The 23,479-nt window shown below is 45.9% G+C and overlaps 1 protein-coding gene across 2 annotated transcripts in view; it reads right to left on the bottom strand.

Moving 5' to 3' along the window:
* The window catches only part of RILP (Rab interacting lysosomal protein), a 113,946-nt gene that overhangs the window by 28,158 nt on the left and 62,309 nt on the right, over positions 1 to 23,479 (bottom strand). Inside the window, exons 1-2 of one of the 2 annotated variants that reach the window (XM_075589318.1) lie at positions 20,228 to 20,607; positions 3,746 to 3,869 (exon numbers count right to left, since the gene is read on the bottom strand). In XM_075589318.1, the coding sequence (XP_075445433.1) occupies positions 3,746 to 3,869; positions 20,228 to 20,503 (400 nt within the window). In that variant the 5' untranslated portion in view covers positions 20,504 to 20,607. Of the gene's footprint in view, positions 1 to 3,745; positions 3,870 to 20,227; positions 20,608 to 23,479 lie in introns of those variants that run through there. The other variant, XM_075589320.1, reaches the window with a different exon arrangement.

The raw sequence follows: 23,479 nt of genomic DNA, 5'->3' as shown, positions 1-23,479 counted from the left end.
AAATGCTAAAACTAGGCGTAATTGAGGAATCCCAAAGTGGGTGGAACAGCCCTATAGTTTTAGTCCCAAAGCCAGACGGTACAACAAGGTTTTGTAATGACTACCGGAAACTAAACGCGGTGTCAAAATTTGATACTTATCCTATGCCCAGGGTGGATGAACTTGTAGAGAGACTGGGCAAAGCCCGATATCTCACAACCCTAGACCTAACAAAAGGGTACTGGCAGGTTCCCCTCACAGAAAGGGCAAAAGAAAAAACAGCCTTCTCAACCCCAGACGGCCTCTTTCAATATAAGGTGCTGCCTTTTGGCTTACATGGAGCTCCCGCCACATTCCAAAGAATGATGGATAAAATTTTAAAACCACATGTTCGGTACGCTGCCGCCTACCTGGATGATGTGGTAATCCATAGTGAAGATTGGCAGTCCCACCTTCCAAAGGTCCAAGCTGTGCTCGACGCAGTTCGGTCTGCTGGACTAACTGCTAACCCCGCTAAATGCACTATTGGTCTGGAGGAGGCCAAGTATCTGGGGTATTCTATTGGTAGAGGGTTACTCAAACCACAAACACTCAAAGTAGAGGCGATACAAAATTGGCCAAGGCCAGTCACAAAAAAACAAGTAAGGACCTTTTTGGGGTTAATTGGCTACTATAGGAGGTTTATTCCCAATTTTGCAACTAAGGCAACCCCACTAACCGACCTCACAAAAGCAAGAGGACCGCTAATGGTAAAGTGGTCCCCCGAAGCCGAACAGGCCTTTAGAAGCCTGAAAGAAGCTCTCTGTGCCCAACCAGTGTTGGTCACACCTGACTTCTCCAAAGAGTTCGTAGTCCAAACCGACGCATCTGAGGTAGGGCTGGGGGCGGTACTCTCCCAGGAGTCTCAAGGGGAGGAGCACCCCATCCTTTATTTAAGTAGGAAACTAAATCCCCAGGAGAAAAATTACTCCATAGTCGAGAAAGAGTGTCTCGCAATAAAGTGGGCTGTAGAGACACTCAAGTATTATCTGTTGGGGAGAAAGTTCCGATTGGTCACAGATCATGCACCCCTTACCTGGATGTGTCAAAATAGGGAGAAGAACGCTAGGGTGACCAGGTGGTTCCTAAGCCTACAGCCCTTTAAATTTTCTGTGGAACACAGGTCGGGGCACAAACATGGCAATGCCGACGGGTTGTCAAGGATGCACTCCCTAATATCCATGGTCGCTCACCCCTCGAGGTCTGAGCTGGGGGGGAGGATATGTGACAGAAACCAGGGGTTGGTAATAAACTCCATATACAGGGCTCCCAGGATACTGAACAGTTTCTGTCCTGTCTAAGCTGAACAGGGCAGCCTCGTGGTACAGGCACTCCATTCCACAGTTTGTCTGCTGCCTGTTTTCTGTCACCTGTCATGCTGATTAGAGTTCAGGTATATAAGACCTGTTTCCTGTTTCCTCTGGGCCCCGCCCAAGAGCCTGGAAGGCTGCTGAACTGCAGAGGGGTGAGAAAGCCTCTTTCCCAAATCGCTTCATTCATTCTGTTAGTTTGTCTAAAGACTGCAAAGGTACTTATTTTGTTGGTGGAAGTGGACAAGCCACTTCCAACTCTGAGTCAGGGACATCTAAGTTTAAGTTATCGCTCAGACGAGCAGCTTTTTGTTTGGCTTTGTTTTCTGTTTAAACTGTGGCAGTCTCAGTGCCTGGGACTGAATAAACCAGGCATAGCCTGTTTAAAGGAACAGTACGTGACGTCTCATCATTTAACCTACCCTAAAAGACCGTGTTCTAACAGTCCCGGACAGACGGCGGAGCCCCGGAGTAAGCCGTTTGTCACAAGACACATCAAGTACTGGGGAACAGATATTCATATATTGCTCAGGTTTAGGTGTAAGATGGTCATGCTTAGTCTTGTCGTGTTCGCCATGGGCGTCTGAATGGATCGATGTGACTCGTTTGTGTAAGTATTAGTGTATATATATATATATATATATATATATATCAAGCATGTCAAACTCAAAGGCTAACATGGGCCAAATAAACAAGGTTTAAGGTTAGGTGCGCCGCAAAAAAACAAAAACTTCAATTTTCATAGAAACGTAGGTTTATTTAGAAAATTACAGTATATAAAAAAAAAAGAACAAGAACAACGATAAAATTAATGTTTTCTTCCTGACACTTGGCATCTCTGACTCCCTCTCTCTGACCCTCTCTCTCTCTCTCTTTCTGACACACTCTCTCTTTCTGACACACTCTCTCTCTCTCTCTGACACACTTTCTCTCTCTCTCTCTGACACTCTCTCTCTCTCTCTCTGACACACTCTCTCTCTCTCTCTCTGACACACTCTCTCTCTCTCTCTGACACACACAGACACAGACACACACATAGACACAGACACACACAGACACACACGAGCAGTGGAGAGCAGAGGCAGCGACGGATGTGAGTGACTGGGGGGAGGGGGGGAGGAAAGGCATGCGATCCGTGCAGGACAGGCAAATGTACAACTAACTCCCCCCCTCCCCCAGCACCCCCCTTACCTTCTCCTATCACCCAGGGCAGAAGGGGACAGGACACCGCGCAGCCACCAGCAGACAGAGGAGCCAGGAGCGGGAAAGCAGACACACACACTCACCGTGTGCTGTGCACAAAGCGGAAGCCCCGCCCCCGGCTTCCTCTCTGCCTGCAGCCAATCCCCTGCGGCCCGGCCGGCATTAAGGAGGGATGGTGGGGAGGGATAATCGCGGCGGCCCTCTAGGCAAGCCACGGCGCACCAGGGCGCCGCGGCGCACAGATTGGGATCCACTGGGCTGGGCCGCAAATATGTTCGTTGTGGGCCGCATGCGGCCCGTGGGCCGCGAGTTTGACATTCTTGCCTTACACCCTCCATAGGACCATTGTTCCCTTACATCCCTCCCCCATTATCCCCACCTCATTTCCTCCCCCCATAACCATTAACCCCCTATATTCCCCCCCAACCCCAGGTCCATTACCTCCTTATCACCCCCCCCCCCCACCACCAGGTCTATTATCTTACATCCCCTTCCAGCTGCTCATAATACCCTCCCCCCCCCCCCATTTCCCATTCCCAAATGCACCCGGGGGGTGGGGGGGCTGCTTCATATATTTGTCTTGGGCCCAATGATTTTTGTGGGCGGCACCTGTGCTTTCATGCTGAGGGCTGTCAAACTTTTACTTATAAAACTCATACAAACTTACAATATATGAGCTCTTCTCACTAAATGGGGAGAATACAAACACACACACACACACACACACACACACACACACACACACACACACAGTCTGGAAGATCCAGGCCATGTGATCAATACAATACACACCACACAGACCTGGTTCTGAAATTTGATGCGCGCTGTACCGTGGCCATTCCAGCAATCGACGCACGTTATAAGTAGATATAATGTAGAGTGTTACAGGGGCCACCAAACATAGTTTTTGGGGCGTACATTTATGCAGGTGCCAAGCTTGGGCTATTTTTGTGGGGAACTCAAGAGAACGGAGTTCTGACACCTGTAATTTTTTTAAGGGTCAACAAAAAGCTCCATATAGCGAGTATGAAAATATTAGGGATGGGGCTGGTATAATAACTGTGAGGGAGAAAAAAAATGCTTTTCGTACTGCATATCTTTATTTAAAACGGAATTATTAATGCCTGCATGTGCCTCTGACACTGAAGGGGTTAATGGTTAATTAACTAAATGGTCACAACAAGTACTGCTACACCTCATAGCAAGGTTCTTACCCCCCTGAGACTTGGTCTCAGCCAGCTGCCCCAACAGCTTTTGATTCTCTTCCGTCAGCTGGGAAAGCTGGTTCTGAAGATCATGCTCCTTCTTCTGAGCGTCGAGCAACTTCTGCTGCACATCCTGTGTTGGTGAAATATAGACGAGGAAGACTTAGGAGTTACAGGAGATCCACAACCGTAATACAGGAACAATTTGAATATGGCAAACCTTAATAAAAGAAAAAAATGATGATTCAGGGCACATACGAATTTCCCCCCCAAAATTTAATGTTTCATAACAGCACCAAAGTACGACGTTTCGTCCTTCTACGAGGACTTTTTCAAGTGACTGGCATATAAGAAATGAAAAAGGTCCAGTATAAAATAGCCAATAAACATGTGAATAAACTTAAAATAATCACCCCCCCCAAATATCCCACGTTGATCTCCAGTCACTTGAAAAATTCCTCTTACTGTAGATGGACGAAACGTTGTACTTTGGTGCTATTATGATACATTAAAATTCTTTTTGAAAATCCCTATGTGCCCTGGATCATCATGTTTTCTACGAATTCAGGATTCTCAGGCGGATTTCCCTGAACCCGGAGCACTGGTCATTGCAAGTATTTTATTCTATGCTATTGGTGTGCAGCTTTGCTACTCATTGTAAACCTTAATAAAAAGCAGGAGAGCAGGCGCCCGGAGACTCACAGTAAATATGGAATATGGCAGACTAGTCTATATATAGGAACACAGAAACAGGCACTCACAATAACCAAGTACTGCCGGGTGCATGGATACACAGGAAGGATAGTTTTCAGATTGTAAGCTCTTCGGGGCAGGGACTCCTTTTCCGAATTTACTTTTTAGGTCTGAAACACTTATTCCCATTATCTTATATTATTATGTCGCGTGTATTACTGCTGTGAAGCGCTATGTGCATGAATGGTGCTATACAAATAAATATATTACATACAGTACATGCACTCACAGGAACATTAATTCAAATGGAAAAATAAGGTATTTTATTACCTATATCAGGGGGGCGCAAACTTTTTTCCCTGCGCCCCCCTGCCGGCTGTCCCCTCACTCCCGCGCCCCCCCCAACCCCAACTTACCCGCGCTCCGGCGTAATGACGTCACGTTGCCATAGCAATGTGACGTCACATGACCTCACGGCGTCATTTTGCCGCCGCGTTGCCATGGCGATGCAGGAAGGAAGCCGCCGGAGCCACGGTAAGTTAGGTTTACCGAGGCCCTGCAGCTCCCCCGGCACTTAATTTAAGTGCCTTCGGGAAGCGCGCGGGGCCTCTGTAAACCCCGCGCCCCCCGTTGGCAGTCTCGCGCCCCCCCTGGGGGTCGCGCCCCACAGTTTGCGCACCGCTGACCTATATGAATGTTTCAGTCTCAGTTGGGACCATTCTCAAGATATTGATGCCTACGATCTCTTGCTTGCTTTCACAGAAACAGAATATGATGGCAGATACCAATTAGATTGTAAGCTCCTCGGAGCAGGGACTACTCTTCCTAAATGTTACTTTGTCTGAAGCACTTATTCCCATGACCTGTTATTTATATGATTGTCACGTGTATTACAACTGTGAAGCGCTATGTACATTAATGGCGCTATATCAATAAAGACATACAATACAGAGAAGAACCACCAGGTCTGCCCATCTCCTCTCAAACCTCAGCGCCCGTGTGATCCGTGGCGTTCTTTCATATTTAGTTAGGGTGGCGTGATGTCTACCTAAGGATGTTTTAATTTGCTGTGCGAGGCCCCTATCACCTCTGCTGGGAGGCGGTGCCATGAATCCACCACCGTTTGCATGAAGTACTCCCTCACATTTTCCCTGAGCCGGCCACGCTCCAGCCCCAAAGCACGACCTATTGTTCCAACACAGCTTTTTCTATGAAATATGCTTCTTTCCTGTACCTTGTTGCAGCCTTTAATGTATTAGAAACGCTCTATCATATCCCCCTCTCCCTTCTAACTATACATGTTGGTCATTTAGTCTTTCCCAAGTTTTATGATGTAGATCAGGGGTGCGCAAAGTGGGGGGGCGTGAGATTTTCAGGGGGGGGGGGCAGCGCAGCTGTAACAGAAGCCCCGCGCTTCCCCGAAGGGATTTAAAATAAATGCTGGGGATCGCGTGAGGCCTCTGTAACTTTTTACTTACCTTGGTTCCAGTGACGCGTCTCCATGGCTACCGGCATCATTTGAGTCACAACTCCGCGACATCATTTGACACCAGAGATGTGCAGGGTGGGGGAGGCAGGAGGCGCATTAAGGCGAGTTTGCACACCCCCGATTGTAGACTGTGCACCATTTATAGTAAGTAGCATTTATTTGCACACTCATTTATTTAAGTCCTTATTTATATTGTCTCCAGAACTGCACACCGTGCTCTAGGTGAGCTCCTGCCAATGGTCTATAAAGAGGTATCGCTACCTTGCTCTGTCTGCTGACAATACATTTCTCTAAAATCGGATAGGGACATTTGGCGGCGGCCGTTTCGCCGCAGATGGAGCCTCCGCCGCAGTCGCTGGCATCCACGCCACCAGCCACTTCCAAGGTAAGTTTTATTACAGGTACGGGCAAGGGGTTAATTTAAGGGGTTTTAGTGTAAGGGCTTAGGGGAGGGCGTTTACTTACCTTAGCAGCCGGTGATGTGGCCGGCAGCTTCAAGCGGCAGAGACAGTTGCGGCGAAGTGCTGGCGGCCATTTTGGTTGCGGTGAAACGGCCATGGACAAATATCCTAGGCTGACCCTAAATAACCTAACATGGCTTCCCCCCACTGTATGAGCACACTGCTCGCCTACTAGTTTGAAGTCACCTGAAATAATGTCTCCCGGGTCTCTTTCCTCTGTAGGAGTGGACAATGCAGGGCCATTAATCCAGTAATTCTGCCTTTGGATCTTTGTGGCTCAAGTGCATGGAGTTTGCACTTGTTGGCATTAAAATTGTATATTTCCACATTCTTGACCATTCCTCTAATCTACTGAAATCATTCAGCATTTTGTTTAACCCTCTGCAGTGTCCACCCTGTTACATATCTTTCTGTCATCGGCAAACAAATTAATTCCCTTCAAAACCATTTGTAATGTCACTAATAAAAGGTATTAAAGTGGTTTGGTCCCAGTATAGATCCAGTAGGTGCTTCACTGGTAACCCTTCCCCCCATTAAATGCACTCACTTTACCACAACCCTCCATCACCTATCCCTAAGCCAATGTCTTATCCATTTTAGAATCCAATCCCAAGCATTGCAATTTATTTATCAGCCTTCTATGTGGGAGAGTGTCAAAGGCCTTACTAAAATCTAGGTGAGCTACATCCACTGCTCCACTCTGATCTATCACCTTAGTCACCCAGTCAATAAAAATCTCCCAGAGTTGTTTGATGTGATCTAATATCCTAGTAAATCTATGCTGCCTGCGACCTTGTAACTTGCTTTTTAGATATAAAAGGATTGTTTATTTCTGCTATGTTTCCATTAATTTCCCCACTACTGACAGGCTCACTGGCCTGCAGTTAGCAGCCCTTTCTCTACTCTGGGGGGGAGGGGGTCTGTGTATCAGGAAATTAGGGGGTCTATGTATCAGGAAATTGAGGGTCTGTATCAGGAAATTGGGGGGTCTGTGTATCAGGAAATTGGGTGGTCTGTGTATCAGGAAATTGGGGGGTCTGTGTATCAGGAAATTGGGGGGTCTGTGTATCAGGAAATTGGTCGCTGCTGACGCATTTATGTCACAAATATAACATATTCATTATATGTATTTCTACTGTTCTAGAATTTGGAGCAGACTATGCTAAAATTAAAATAAATGTAAAAAGGACTTGTGCCGCCTTTACGGTGACGGAGCAAACAGTCGAGAAAATATGGCGCAAACCACACATTCCTTACTGCATAAACCTGTGACAATATGCAAATGTAACCCCCCAACCCTCACTCCTCCCACTTGCGCCATAAATCCCTCACCTCGTCGCAGATATACCAGATAATGCTGCAACTCAGATTAATACAGACGCTGCCTGTCGTAGGTATATGTCACTGTGAGTTGCAACACAATAACTTGGCATCTACAGTTTGACTGTCAGATCGAGCCCTTTCCCTTTTTTGAAGTGGGACTGCATTTGGTCTTCTCCAGTTATCTGGAACTGCTGAGCTGCCGACAGTGACTGGTTCAATAGTTCTGTTAACAGTGTTGCCAGCACTTCCCCCATAAACTCCATTAATATCCTTGGATGTGTCCCATCTGGCCGCACTGATTTGTCCACTTTCCGGCTTTAAAACGGCCATTGGGACCTTTTTTTTCTCTAAATGGACCTGTGTTCACCTCCTTTCCATTTATATTCCTGTTTTACCCAACTGTGGTCCCTCCTCTTCAACTTCAGCTGTGAAGACTGAGCAAAAATAATGAAGCTGGACTGCTAGACCTGTCTCGTTCAACATCACACCCTCTTCTGTTTTTTAGTCTCATTATTCCTCCTTCTGTTTGTCTCCAAGAAGGACTGTTTTCTCTTCTGCTTGGTCATTTGTACATCCGATTACTTGCTTAGCCTAAGCCCCTAACCTGATACAGTTCTCCATCTTTCTTCATTAAATCTGCCTACTGTATTTTTCCTATAAGCCTCTCATAAGCAAGGGTCATTTAGTTTAATTCTTTGGCCAAAGTATTCAAAGCCTACAACCACAGACCATCTGTATGTCCTAACACTGCTGTACCTGCAAAAAGCTCCCATATCCACTAAGGCTGAGTCCATGGTGTGGGAGACCGCGCGGAGGCGTCTGCGCAGGGTGCGATCAGATTGCCTTAAGGCATTGATCGCGCCCATAGACAGCGTGGCACATTTCTTGGCACGACACGCAGGTCACGTGAGCGGTTCGCCCAATGAGGACGAACCAGCTCCATGACGCCCCTAGAAGGCCCCCCACGGCCCATCCACCATGGACTTCACAGCCTCCGCGCGGGCGAAGGCACCATGGCCAGGGCCTAAGGTCTGTATTATAGTAAGCGCTTGTGCGCGTATGACGTCACGCGCGCGTGTTGTCTATATAGGCCAGACGATGACGTGCGCATGACATCACAAGGGTAGGTTTTTTTCCTGCCTGTGATTGGCTCACAGTGTCACGTGGCACGGCAGCCACTTGAAAATACATTTCTTAGTCTTTCTACACAGCTGCCGTGCCAACGCTCTCTGCCGTGCGTGCGCGTCTGCACTAGATACACTGTCATAGGGAGACAGGTATTTCTCATTGCCAAAAAACAAAAGAACAAGGCGCACAACGCACATAGTGTATTAAAGTATAAAATGTGACTTTATGGTTAAAAGTAAATAGTTCTGCGTACATCAAGTGAGAATAAACAGGCAGTTGGTATATTCTCAAGGTTTTGGCACCCTATCCTAGCCCCCTCATTACATTTCTGAAGCCGTTTGCATTGCGGATCTGACTTTTGGGGATTTCCACTACACGAGGCACAACGCGTCACCCGTGACGTCACGGGAGTGCGCGAGCGCCGGCACAACACACCACGTGGACCGCGTGGTGCCCCGAGTGCACAGAGAGATTGCAGGCACTTCTGTGTGCAGGAGAAAGTGGACTTGTAATCCCCTACAGCGCAGTGTGTACCTGTGAGCCCAGCCTGATAAAACAGTCAGAGGAGGATTCAACAAACAGCTCAAGGGCTGCAGCTGCCTTCCACGAGGGTGAGAGATACAACTAAAGACTCTCCAGAGACAGCTGCTGAACCAGAGGGCGACACCATCCAGAGGGGCTCCTGTGGTAACATTGTGCTGATGTTTGCACAGACATGCTTTGTTTTATTTGCCTAAATGTACGCCTAATACTCACCATTTTTACACCAATTTAATTTGTCATTATTTACTTCACTATTGCGTTTTTGCGCTGTTCTTTGTGTTTTTTTCTCTGGCTCTTGAGCCCTGCCCTCTCTCTAGCAGTGCACCAATTGTATCTAGGGCCTGCCTGGTCACCTGATCTTCCACTTTGCATCTTTGGTCCTCTTCTGCAGCACTGACCGTGATTTAGCGAACCCCCGAGCCAAATCTTTGCCAATCGATCACAGGAGAACGGATCAAATCGGCAGCTTAGCTAAATCACTTGTCAGTGTGCAGATTGTATTGATGCACATATTGAATGGAAAAAAAAACTGGTCATTTACAGGTGCTTAGCAAGAAATACAAATAAAAAAGGTGAGATGACAATAATATTGGGATAATATAAAGTACGTTGATTCTTAAGTCTTTTTATAATAGCAATACTACCATCAGACAATCATGGGAGTCATTTGCCATTTTGGGGACAGTTGGCGACATGTCGTTAAGACATAGCGACCTTATAAAAAAAGGTGTATCTGCCAATATAAAAAGGGTCCCATCATTCACTCCTTACCCTACGCCCACTTCGATCTTCAGATATAGGCCGGAAGAAAGGAGGCGTTGCAGATTTTTTTAAAGTATTTAGCAACTCCTTTAACTTCTAAGAAATGGTCAAACAAAATACCTTCCAAATGATTTATTTTAACATTCATTTAAAAATGTAAATGTCTATTTTTCCAGTTGAACAATATTTTTAATCGAGATTAATATTGTCGTCACTGCATTTCTTACCATCAGTGCCGTGAGAAATTGCCCAGACCTAGTGCAGGCTACGCACTTCTGCCTTGCATGGCCAGCACTGAAACAGCCCACAGTAACACTGCTAACAACCCGTCTAGGACGTTTAGAGGCGACCAAAACGCCGCCGGCGGACATGTTGCCGTCTGGCCCTTCACAGGTTACAAGCAGGATAGCCCCATTGTTCAGCATGCAGACATTTGCCACCATTTTGTTTTTTTAATATGTACATTTTTAAAGGATGGGAGTTTGGGCAATTGTTTTTTTACGGATAAACTTTAATCTTGTGTGTCAGACATTAATATATTCCCTGACACTGACCCTTTATTGAGAGTCACACAACCTTTCATAATAGCGGGTCCATATAACCAGGTATAAAACATGTAAACAGACTGAATTAGAAACACATGACAGCTGTTGGACTTTGCCAAATGAAGAATATAAAGTGACTGTTAAAAACTTTTCTTTATTATGGCTTTATAAATACGGCACAGTATCGGTGTCCCGATTTCGAAAGAGAAATACAGTACAGTAAGCAACTCTGACTAAGCAAATTAAACACCTTTATTTACTAAGGTTTGGTAGCTGCTGGCAAGTCTGTTAAATGCCCCCCACGGCCCATCCCCCATGGACTTCACAGCCTCCGCGCGGGCGAAGGCACCATGGCCAGGGCCTACGGTCTGCATTATAGTAAGCGCTTGCGCGCGTCTGACGTCACGCGTGTTGTCTGTATAGGCCATACGATGACGTGCGCATGACATCACAAGGGTAGGTTTTTTCCTGCCTGTGATTGGCTCACAGTGTCACGTGGCACGGCAGCCACTCGAAAATACATTTCTTAGTCTTTCTACACAGCTGCCGAGCCAACGCTCTCTGCCGTGCGTGCGCGTCTGCACTAGATACACTGTCATAGGGAGACAGGTATTTCTCATTGCCGCATGCACGCGCTTACTATAATACAGGCCTAAGGCTAAGGCCACAGTGCGCGCCTGGCGGCACTCGTTCCTGGCATCAGCGCAACCAGGTGGACTACTGGCAACTCGCGATGGGGAGGCGTAGCGGGGGCTCGGCCATGATGTCACGCGGCAGGTTCGCCCTCATTGAACCGCCACTGTCACGTGGCCAATGCTCGGCCGCCGCAGCAAAAGACAACATTCTTGTCTTTAGGCAAAGGCAGTCGCGCATCGCGCAGGCAACTAATGGAGCCGGCCCCCGCGGACAAAGCCTAAGGCTACGCTTATAGTGCCGGCGACGGCGACGACACGACGGTCAGGCGACGGTCGCTGGAAAATCAAGTAGAGATGACTTCCAGCGATTGTGACCAATCCGTCGCGTCGCGTTTACTATAAGCGCACGCGACAGAGGCAATGCATTTGTTTTGCCGCGACGTCGCGTCGCTGGCACTATAAGCGCAGCTTAATGGAGAGAGAGCGCTCTTTAGAGCTGCAGTTCAAGCAATATCCTACGTGGTTTTTATTTATTTTTTAAATATAAATCAGTTCTGCATTATGAGAAAATACTTGTGGCATTTTTGGGGGGAAAACAAAACAATTTGTAAATGTATTATAATGCAACAAGCATTTTTGTTTCTATAGCAACCAATTACAAAGTCACATCCCCTTCCTCTTCTGAAACATGCTCTGCCTCTTGAGCCCTGCCCTCTCTCTAGCAGTGCACCAATTGTATCTAGGGCCTGCCTGGTCACATGATCTTCCACTTTGCATCTTTGGTCCTCTTCTGCAGCACTGACCGTGATTTAGCGAACCCCCGAGCCAAATCTTTGCCAATCGATCACAGGAGAACGGATCAAATCGGCAGCTTAGCTAAATCACTTGTCAGTGTGCAGATTGTATTGATGCACATATTGAATGGGAAAAAAACTGGTCATTTACAGGTGCTTAGCAAGAAATGCAAATAAAAAAAACGTGGGATGACAGTAATATTGGGATAATATAAAGTACGTTGATACTTAAAAAAAAAAAAAAAAAAGACTGAACTGCAGCTTTAATTTATTTTTTTACTTCAATAGTTTCATGTGTGCAATCTCTAATTACCTAAAGAACTGTATAGCTGCCAGTCAATTCGTTCTCCATGTATTGATAGGTCGAAATTTGGTGACATAATTAGTGAAGGGATCTGTTTATATTCTGCTTGTCTGTCAGTGGAAGCTCATGAATATTCATGAGCACTCCTGCACTGACATGTGCTAGAGGGAGGGCAGGGCTGACAAAGGGGTGTGCCAGGGCTTGTGACAGGACATGAAGGGGCAGTGCCTTAGCAAATGGCTGTTAAAATAGAATACAAGAAAATTGGTCTTTAAAAGTTGTTTTTTTTAAAACAGAAAATGCTAAAAGTATTTTTTCTTACTACAGAACTGATTTATTAAAAAAAACACACATGCAGGATATTGACTGAACTGCAGCTTTAAGTCTTTTTATAATAGCAATACTACCATCAGACAATCATGGGAGTCATTTGCCGTTTTGGGGACAGTTGGCGACATGTCATTAAGACATAGCGACCTTATAAAAAATGGTGTATCTGCCAATATAAAAAGGGTCCCATCATTCACTCCTTACCCTACCCCCACCTCTGATCTTCAGATATAGGCCGGAAGAAAGGAGGCGTTGCAGATTTTTTTAAAGTATTTAGCAACTCCTTTAACTTCTAAGAAATGGTCAAACAAAATACCTTCCAAATGATTTATTTTAACATTAATTTAAAAATGTAAATGTCTATTTTTCCAGTTGAACAATATTTTTAATCGAGATTAATATTGTCGTCACTGCATTTCTTATCATCAGTGCCGTGAGAAATTGGCCAGACCTAGTGCAGGCTACGCACTTCTGACTTGCATGGCCAGCACTGAAACAGCCCACAGCAACACTGCTAACAACCCGTCTAGGACGTTTGGAGGCGACCAAAACGCCGCCGGCGGACATGTTGCCGCCTGGCCCTTCACAGGTTACAAGCAGGATAGCCCCATTGTTCAGCATGCAGACATTTGCCACCATTTTGTTTTTTTAATATGTACATTTTTAAAGGGTGGGAGTTTGGGAAATTGTTTTTTTAAGGATAAACTTTAAGCTTGTGTGTCAGACATTAATATATTCCCTGACACTGACCCTTTATTGAGAGTCACACAACCTTTCAGAATAGCGGGTCCATATAACCAGGTATAAAACATGTAAACAGACTGAATTAGAAACACATGACAGCTGTTGGACTTTGCCAAATGACGAATATAAAGTGACTGTTAAAAACTTTTCTTTATTATGGCTTTATAAATACGGCACAGTATCGGTGTCCCGATTTCGAAAGAGAAATAAAGTAAGCAACTCTGACTAAGCAAATTAAACACCTTTATTTACTAAGGTTTGGTAGCTGCTGGCAAGTCTGTTAAATGACCAACACGAGTCTTTAGAGCAGCAGAACAACATATCGCTTGGGTGAACAGAAGCAGTGTGATCAGAATGACATCAAAATAACTTGTTTTGTCTCATTTTATAGGGTGATCCAATAAAGTAAAGTACAACGCATTACTGCAAACATCACTCCCTCTTTCACAGGTGGTCTAAATTCCAGAGCAAACCATAAATAATGCTTTTATTTTTTTTTATTTTTTTCCCACACTACAGGGGTCCTGCTCAGCAATACGTTGCGTGCCCCTTTTCCAGGGAAGCGGTTATGGGATCCCAACCTAATGAGATTTTAAAAATTAGATTGTAAGCTCTCTGTCGAGTCTGAAAACTGCTCTGTAAGAAAAGTTAATGGTAAGAGGCCAACAAAGAATTATTTTACATCAGTTTTGTCCGATATTAACATGACATTTATAAAAAAAAAAAAAAAAAGTTATGGTGGTTAAAAATAAAAAATTAAAATTAAAAAAAAAAGACCAAAATGTCTGTCGTGGACCAAAATCATTGATCCTTCTTATTAAAGCATTTTCTATTTGGAATAAGTCCTCTGGAGGGCCGCCCCTTTCTTCCTTCGGAAAGATACACGGTGGGTATAAAAAGGAGACAGAAACCCTCCCCCATACCGTGTACAGCAAATAAACATATCATTTGCGGGTACAACATGGATAAGAAGTGAAGAGTGACACGCTGCGAGTGCTCATTTGCATGTTATTACCCAGAATCCCTTGCTGCAGTGGAAGCACTGTATGCCAAGAGATGATGGGGAAAGGCGGGGTTGTAGACTAGTGTTGTGCAGAGTCCTGGAAAGTGCCGGGTACCCGGGGCAAAAAAAAATAAAACATTTAAAAATTTGCCATGCCAGGTACCGGATACCGGCGGCGGAGGGTGAGGAAGAGCATAGCGACTTTCTGGTGGCGGTGGAAGCAGCAGAAGGCATCCGTCACAGCCAGTGCCAGTGGGAGCAGGGGAACATGTAACCGGAGCAGGAGCATTACTATCGGACAGCCGGGGAGGCGTTGCACCGGATGTCGGAAGATGCGCTCCTCCCCAGCTGTCCAATAGTAGCGCTCCTACTCCGGTCACATGTTCCCCTGCTCCCACCGGCACTGACTGAAGGATGTCTTCGACTGCTCCCACCGCCACCAGGATGTCGCCATGGTCTTCCTCCCCCTCTGCCGCCGGCTGCTGCCCTGCTCCTGCCGTCTCCAAGAGGAGGACCGAGGGACCAGAGCAGAACAGAACTTAAACAGCACCGGGTTCCAGCCCCTGGTGCTAAGACATTTCCGGGTACTGTAAATAGTGCTGGGTATGCCAGGTAATTTCCGGGTACCCGGTACATCACTATTGCAGACCTGTCTGAGACGTGTGAATGTGCTCACAAGTGGTATTTTTATTTGCTGTCCAATATTTCAAAAAAGGCATTGGAAGAAAGGAAGTGAAAGCAAAAGGCCATTTAAACATGTAGCCCTGAGGTAAAATTTGACTCCCTGACCCCCCTCCGCGCTTACCGGGTGGTCGCGGGTGCCGCCGGAGGCAGCGGTGGACCCGCCGGGAGAACGCGAGGGTGGGGGCCATTGCAGGGAGCAGAGCGGGAATGTGAGGCGCAGGCCGGGTGCCGGGGACGCGATCGGGCCGTTGCTAGGGCCGCGATCGCGTTGCCACCGGCTCGGCGGCTTAAGGAGAGGGCGCCGCCATTGCGTGTTAGTTCGCGCATGCACAGTAGGTGGCCAGCGCAGGGAAGGCTCCAGACAGGTCGCGCATGCGCAGGTAGGATCCCCAGAGCTAGGGAGAGATCGCGCGAGGGCAGGCATAGGGAGACAGAGGTCAGGTGCTCCCTTGCGGCCAATAGGGCTGGAGGAAGCTCAGCCCGGGAATATAGATACATTTCCCGGGCTTTGCACAGTCAGTCTGCACGAGGAGAAGGAAGGAGTAGGAAGGGTGCAGGGAGCGCGTGGCTCCTGTACCAGGTAAGGGTTCTCCTTAGGTCCCCAGGCAGGCCCCAATTCCCGGTAAGGGCAGGGGGTAACTGAAGAGGGACGGCCCTAGAGAAGGAGGTTACCCTTAGGTGTGGAAGGTGCAGTTTGGCAGTGCCACAGCGGATAGTGCTGTGCGCACTGGCAAATAGGCACAGCGTGCAAGCAGTGGATTTGCTGCGGGATTCAGGTGGCTGTGTGTGAGTGCAGCTGTGTGTGTGTGTGTCGCTGCATGTGCTGGGCGCAGTGTGTGCAGCGTGTGTGAATACCTGCAGGCTGACAGTGTGAGCTGTGTGTCTGCTGCAGGTGTTAGGAGTAGCGAGTAGCTAGAGAATTACAGATAGGACTGGGTAGCTAGGGGAGGGGGCAGGTTATTGTTCCACAGGCCCTAGGAGTTTTCCCCAAGCCATCCCAGGTTGCGGTTCATCAGGGACAGGCCCTAGGTTAAGGTTCCTGTCCTGATAGGGTTAGTTAGGGATAGCGGCGGTTGCTGTTCCCGTGATGCGGTTGGTGTTGCCGTGATTTGGTTGCTGTTCCCGGGAAGCGGTGGGACCCTCGTTGGGGTCCACGGAGAGAAGTACCTGGATAGGATCAGACGGACGTCTGACCCTTTTAGAAGAGAGTTGCAGGCCCGAGCATCGGAGTGTTCGGAAGGTACCTCTGAAGTATATAAGTGCACCAACTGGGCCCTAGCTTAATTTAGTGACTGCGCAGTCACCCACGACCTCCGTAGGAGTACGGGACATTGGGTGTGGGGGATCACAGGACACTGGGTGGGAACACCAGACATTGGGCCGAGGTAATGCGGATAGAGCATAAGGTTATGATGTTGTGTACTGCTTTGTTTGTGTGTTAGTAAAGTGTTAGTATTATATCTATGAGTGTTGTATTTCTTACCCAGGGCTATCTTTCATAACGGGGATCCTGGGTAAGTGGAGGCGCTGCACCAGGTAATGGTAAGGGTTTCCCCAGGCTCCCAGCTAGCAGAGGCTCAGATCTCCTGGAGCCACAGGTGTTACGCAGTTACCAGTAGTCCCTTAGAGCAGGTGTGTTGCGGGGAAAGGAACCGGTTAGACCACGAGGGGCCAATGTGAGATTGGGTGGGTCAGGCGGTTCACAAAAAGGGCTACAAACACATTTCACAACTATTCGTGGGGCATTCCAGGGTCAGAAGTCTGGTCCCAACTTGCCTCATGCACACAATGACAAAGTTAAGGAAATGTATGTACAGTATTTCAGTGCCGTTTACAGAAAAGATAAGATGCCTAAAGCAAGCCCCTTATTACAAAGGGAGTAAAGATCTAACCCGTCCCGTCATACCCGCCCCACCACACACAGAAAACCATACCTGCCATATCAGGCCTAAGGCTGCGGTCCCAGTGCTTTCTGTGCGTTCAAGCACCGCCCCCCAATGGGGCTGGGCCCAGTACGCACCTTCGCGTGGAAGGTGCAGCCGCGCGGTCCGACAAGATTTTTCAAAGACGCAGAAATTGAGTTTGCGGCGGGAGGCGTGGCCCCGCCCCCGCCGGCATTTCAGCCAATGAGGGTGGACCAGCCGCGAGAGGTCATGGCCACGCCCCCCGCCGCAAACTCTCCCTCTCTCCCAGGACCGCAGTGCAGCGCTGTGCTCGCGCGTGCTATAGTGCTGACTGGGACCGCAGCCTCACGAGGTAAAATATAACAGAGTACAATCATGTTGTACAAGAAAGGAAAGTAAACAAACAGCACCAACACAGAAGGAAGAGAAATTAAATCAGATATTGATCAAACACAGTCAAATTACATCAATCATTTGAGAGTTAAACTAATTAGCAGGTCCCTTTTATATATTTGCGGTCGCCAGTTCCCCTATGAAGAGCATCACTAGCCAAAATGCTTCATTGTGATCAAAAGTAAGCAACACTTAACACATTTACCATGTCAGCCACAAAATAAACAGCATTACTAGTTAGCATGTAAAGTTGGAAATTCAGTGCCAGGCTGCAGGCAGGTGTGTTTTTAGGAAGATATTCCTAGATTGTTTTCTTCTATCTAGTAGATGAGAACAAAAGTAATATGAGTATCTGGAATACCATTCAAAGCAACCCCCTACCCCCCTCTTCCCAAGAAACAAGCAAACAGAACAAACAAACACTGTTTATATCGTACTGATCCATTTCTTAGTTTTATTTTATTTTTAAACGTGTTATTGCAGAGTTTTCCCCTGTGTAATCTCACTGGCATCAAGAGTTGCTGTGTCCACCTCTGTTCATGTGTGTGTGGAATGGCAGCTGCCGTTTCAATATACCTGGGAGACATATTTTCAACAAATAATATCTCCAGAATGCAACTCCACAAAATACAGCAGCAAAAGGAATCCCCCCACGGTGAAACAAAACCACATACATACATAAAAAATAGATATGGTGACTAGAGGGGATTTCTGCAATATGGAAAAGCTTAGTTGCAAACGTACAACAGATCACAAGTATCTATATATATATTTTTTTTTGTTTTGTTTAAAATAATGGAGTGTAGGTTGAAGTGTAGCAGAGGCTATCTATGGCCCACCTGTTACCAGTCAATGCAAAAACTGCTTGTACCCACATGATAAACATGGATGATTGGATATCCTACTTACTGTAAACTCGTGCCATGGCTTTGCCTCTGGCATTTAATACACTTGACGATCATTAGGCAGCGTGACAGCACCAATCCTGCATTAATTATTTATAGGGCTGTCACCTACAGGAAAGGAATAGAACAGAAATAGAAAAGGGGCCTGGAATTGCGCCACGAAGGTGCTGCAAATAGAATAGTGACCATTATAAAGAGGACAGGTACAGGGTACTGTTTAACATGTTAATAGTAACTATCTCATATAGCGCTTTTCTCCCAATAGGACACAAAGCGCTTCACAATTACACTATAGCGCACGGTACGCAGCACATAGGAGTTTTACAGACACGGTCCCTGCCCAGATAAATTTACAATCTATGTTTTCGGTGCCTGAGGCACAGGGAGATAAAGTGGCTTGCCCAGGGTCACAAGGAGCCGACACCGGGAATTGAACCAGGTTCCCCTGCTTCAAACTCAGATTCATTGCACTCAAGAATCCGTACCATAAGCATCAGCAAGGACATTAATACCTACGACAGGAGTCGGGGCATTTTCTAGCATGGCATGTAACCCTTCGCTGCCAGCCAAGAATGCAATGCATTAACCGCTTCTCTGCCACACAAAGAAATAAACTCAAGGCACTGTTTGCACACATCATTAAATCTCTTTCCTACCAGAGAAGCCAGGGTTCAAAAAACAAACCGTGCTGGGTTAAACTCATCCTACAAATTGCGGCTTATTTTTAACCCACGGGGTTTTTACAAAGCATCACTTCCTTTTACTCTCAAACCTACACATGTAATTCTCATCGTGTTTTTATTAAACCTAGTCACCGCCAGCAGAAGAGCCAGACAAAACTATTCTGATAAGTCTTTATATAATCCTGCATCCTTGATACACAGAATCAGTTTCTCATGGATCCCAGGGCAGGAAAAAAAAACAGAGCAGCAGGTCAAAAAAACTGATTTAAAAATATTTTTTATTAGTACATCATAACTAAAAAGGAGGTACAGGCATACCCCGCATTAACGTACGCAATGGGACCGGAGCATGTATGTAAAGCGAAAATGTACTTAAAGTGAAGCACTGCCTTTTCCCCACTTATTTATGCATGTACTGTACTGCAATCATCATATACGTGCATAACTGATGTAATAAACGCATTTGTAACAGGCTCTATAGTCTCCCCGTTTGCGCATAGCTTCGGTACAGGTAGGGAGCCGGTGTTGCTATTCAGGACGTGCTGACAGGCGCATGCGTGATCTGCCGTTTGCCTATTGAGCGATATGTCCTTACTCGGGAGTGTACTTAAAGTGAGTGTCCTTAAAACGGGGTATGCCTGTACAAGAAACTCTCCTACGCATTTCGTACCACAAGGTACTTTATCATGGAGCCCAGTACCCCTACTTTACATTTCAATGTGTTGCATACATTTCAGATAAATATATAATTTTTGTATGTAGCGTGTTAATAAAATATGTATGTATAACATGTGGCTTTAAAAAAAAAAAAAAAAGTAGTAGTGATCCCATGTCTGACTTGAAAACATGTAAAAAAAACTAAAAAAAAGGCAGAAAAAGGAGAGACGTTTTTTATAAATAAATCAAGTTTCCCTTTCGATAGGACTGGAAGCACAAATCAGCCAATAATAAAAAGTAATGGTCCCCTGGGGTTGCATTATAAAATATCAGTACTCTCCCTCTAGTGCCATCACATGCCAAAGGCGGTATGTATGAGTATACATATATGTGTATATGTGTGTGTGTATATAAATAATATATTCTAAAGATGTGCTGTACAGATATGTAGTTTCCCCTTGTTTCTCTCGCACAGTACCACTGCTTTCCCTTTATTATAGAGATCCCTCACCGCTCCGGGCCGCTCCTCTCTCCCGGGCTGCAGGCTCTGCACCGCTCTGATCAGCAGCTCTTCCTCCGGACAGCCCCGCTCTCTCCCGGTCCCCGCATAACCCTCCAGCAACTCCAACACCCGCACCACCTGCGGGACCACCCCGGACACCGCGTCCGGCCCGCAGCGCTCACTCAGGGCTTGCAGCTCGGCCCCGATGTACGCGGCCATGCGGTACACGTCCTCCACCGACAGCCCCCCCGCGGGCTTCCGCCACACCGGCTCCGGAGCCTCCATCCCCGGCAGCGGCTGTCAGATAATACCCGGGGGCGGGAGCGCGCGCTGTCATGGGACGGGGAGCGCGCGCTGTCATGGGACGGGGAGCGCGCGCTGGCATGGGACGGGGAGCGCGCGCTGGCATGGGACGGGGAGCGCGCACAAACCACGCCCACAGCTACTCACACTGGGCCACGCCCACTCATATTCCCTTGTGTAGCTAGTGCCCCGCCCATTACCGGCCGGCTGTACTGGACCGCGGTGTGAAACCACGCCCACTTTCTGCCTGTCTGTCACTTTACCATCTAAACTGTGTTAGGATAATAATATTACCACGCGCTGTTATACAATGTCCCACGCGCTGTTATACAATGTCCCACGCGCTGTTATACAATGTCCCACGCGCTGTTATACAATGCCAAACTGTGTTATATGATAATAATATTACCACGCGCTGTTATACAATGCCAAACTGTGTTATAGGATAATAATATTACCACGCGCTGTTATACAATGCCAAACTGAGTAATAGGATAATAATATTACCACGCGCTGTTATACAATGCCAAACTGAGTTATAGATAATAATAATATTACCACGCGCTGTTATACAATGCCAAACTGAGTTATAGGATAATAATATTACCACGCGCTGTTATACAATGCCAAACTGTGTTATAGGATAATAATATTACCACGCGCTGTTATACAATGCCAAACTGAGTAATAGGATAATAATATTACCACGCGCTGTTATACAATGTCCCACACGCTGTTATACAATGTCAAACTGAGTTATAGGATAATAATATTACCACGCGCTGTTATACAATGCCAAACTGTGTTATAGGATAATAATATTACCACGCGCTGTTATACAATGCCAAACTGAGTTATAGGATAATAATATTACCACGCGCTGTTATACAATGCCCCACGCGCTGTTATACAATGCCCCACGCGCTGTTATACAATGCCCCACGCGCTGTTATACAATGCCCCACGCGCTGTTATACAATGCCCCACGCGCTGTTATACAATGCCCCACGCGCTGTTATACAATGCCCCACGTGCTGTTATACAATGCCCCACGCGCTGTTATACAATGCCCCACGCGCTGTTATACAATGCCAAACTGTTATAGGATAATAATATTACCACGCGCTGTTATACAATGCCAAACTGTTATAGGATAATAATATTACCACGCGCTGTTATACAATGCCAAACTGTTATAGGATAATAATATTACCACGCGCTGTTATACAATGTCCCACACGCTGTTATACAATGCCAAACTGAGTTATAGGATAATAATATTACCACGCACTGTTATACAATGCCAAACTGTTATAGGATAATAATATTACCACGCGCTGTTATACAATGTCCCACACGCTGTTATACAATGCCAAACTGAGTTATAGGATAATAATATTACCACGCGCTGTTATACAATGCCAAACTGAGTTATAGGATAATAATATTACCACGCGCTGTTATACAATGCCAAACTGAGTTATAGATAATAATATTACCACGCGCTGTTATACAATGCCAAACTGAGTTTTAGATAATAATAATATTACCAGGCGCTGTTATACAATTTCAAACTGAGTTATAGGATAATAATATTACCACGAGCGGTTATACAATGCCAAACTGAGTTATAGATAATAATAATATTACCACACGCTGTTATACAATTTCAAACTGAGTTATAGGATAATAATATTACCACGCGCTGTTATACAATTTCAAACTGAGTTATAGGATAATAATATTACCACGAGCGGTTATACAATGCCAAACTGAGTTATAGATAATAATAATATTACCACACGCTGTTATACAATTTCAAACTGTGTTATAGGATAATAATATTACCACGCGCTGTTATACAATGCCAAACTGAGTTATATGATAATAATATTACCACGCGCTGTTATACAATGCCAAACTGAGTTATAGGATAATAATATTACCACGCGCTGTTATACAATGCCCCACGCGCTGTTATACAATGTCCCACGCGCTGTTATACAATGCCAAACTGAGTTATAGATAATAATAATATTACCACGCGCTGTTATACAATGCCAAACTGAGTTATAGGATAATAATATTACCACGCGCTGTTATACAATGCCAAACTGTGTTATAGGATAATAATATTACCACGCGCTGTTATACAATGCCAAACTGAGTAATAGGATAATAATATTACCACGCGCTGTTATACAATGTCCCACACGCTGTTATACAATGTCAAACTGAGTTATAGGATAATAATATTACCACGCGCTGTTATACAATGCCAAACTGTGTTATAGGATAATAATATTACCACGCGCTGTTATACAATGCCAAACTGAGTTATAGGATAATAATATTACCACGCGCTGTTATACAATGCCCCACGCGCTGTTATACAATGCCCCACGCGCTGTTATACAATGCCCCACGCGCTGTTATACAATGCCCCACGCGCTGTTATACAATGCCCCACGCGCTGTTATACAATGCCCCACGCGCTGTTATACAATGCCCCACGCGCTGTTATACAATGCCCCACGCGCTGTTATACAATGCCCCACGCGCTGTTATACAATGCCAAACTGTTATAGGATAATAATATTACCACGCGCTGTTATACAATGCCAAACTGTTATAGGATAATAATATTACCACGCGCTGTTATACAATGCCAAACTGTTATAGGATAATAATATTACCACGCGCTGTTATACAATGTCCCACACGCTGTTATACAATGCCAAACTGAGTTATAGGATAATAATATTACCACGCGCTGTTATACAATGTCCCACGCGCTGTTATACAATGCCAAACTGAGTTATAGATAATAATAATATTACCACGCGCTGTTATACAATGTCCCACGCGCTGTTATACAATGCCAAACTGAGTTTTAGATAATAATAATATTACCACGCGCTGTTATACAATGCCAAACTGTGTTATAGGATAATAATA

Source organism: Ascaphus truei, chromosome 3 (genome assembly GCF_040206685.1).
Source record: "Ascaphus truei isolate aAscTru1 chromosome 3, aAscTru1.hap1, whole genome shotgun sequence".
Lineage (NCBI taxonomy): Eukaryota > Metazoa > Chordata > Amphibia > Anura > Ascaphidae > Ascaphus > Ascaphus truei.
This window is presented reverse-complemented; position numbering and strand designations above follow the sequence as displayed.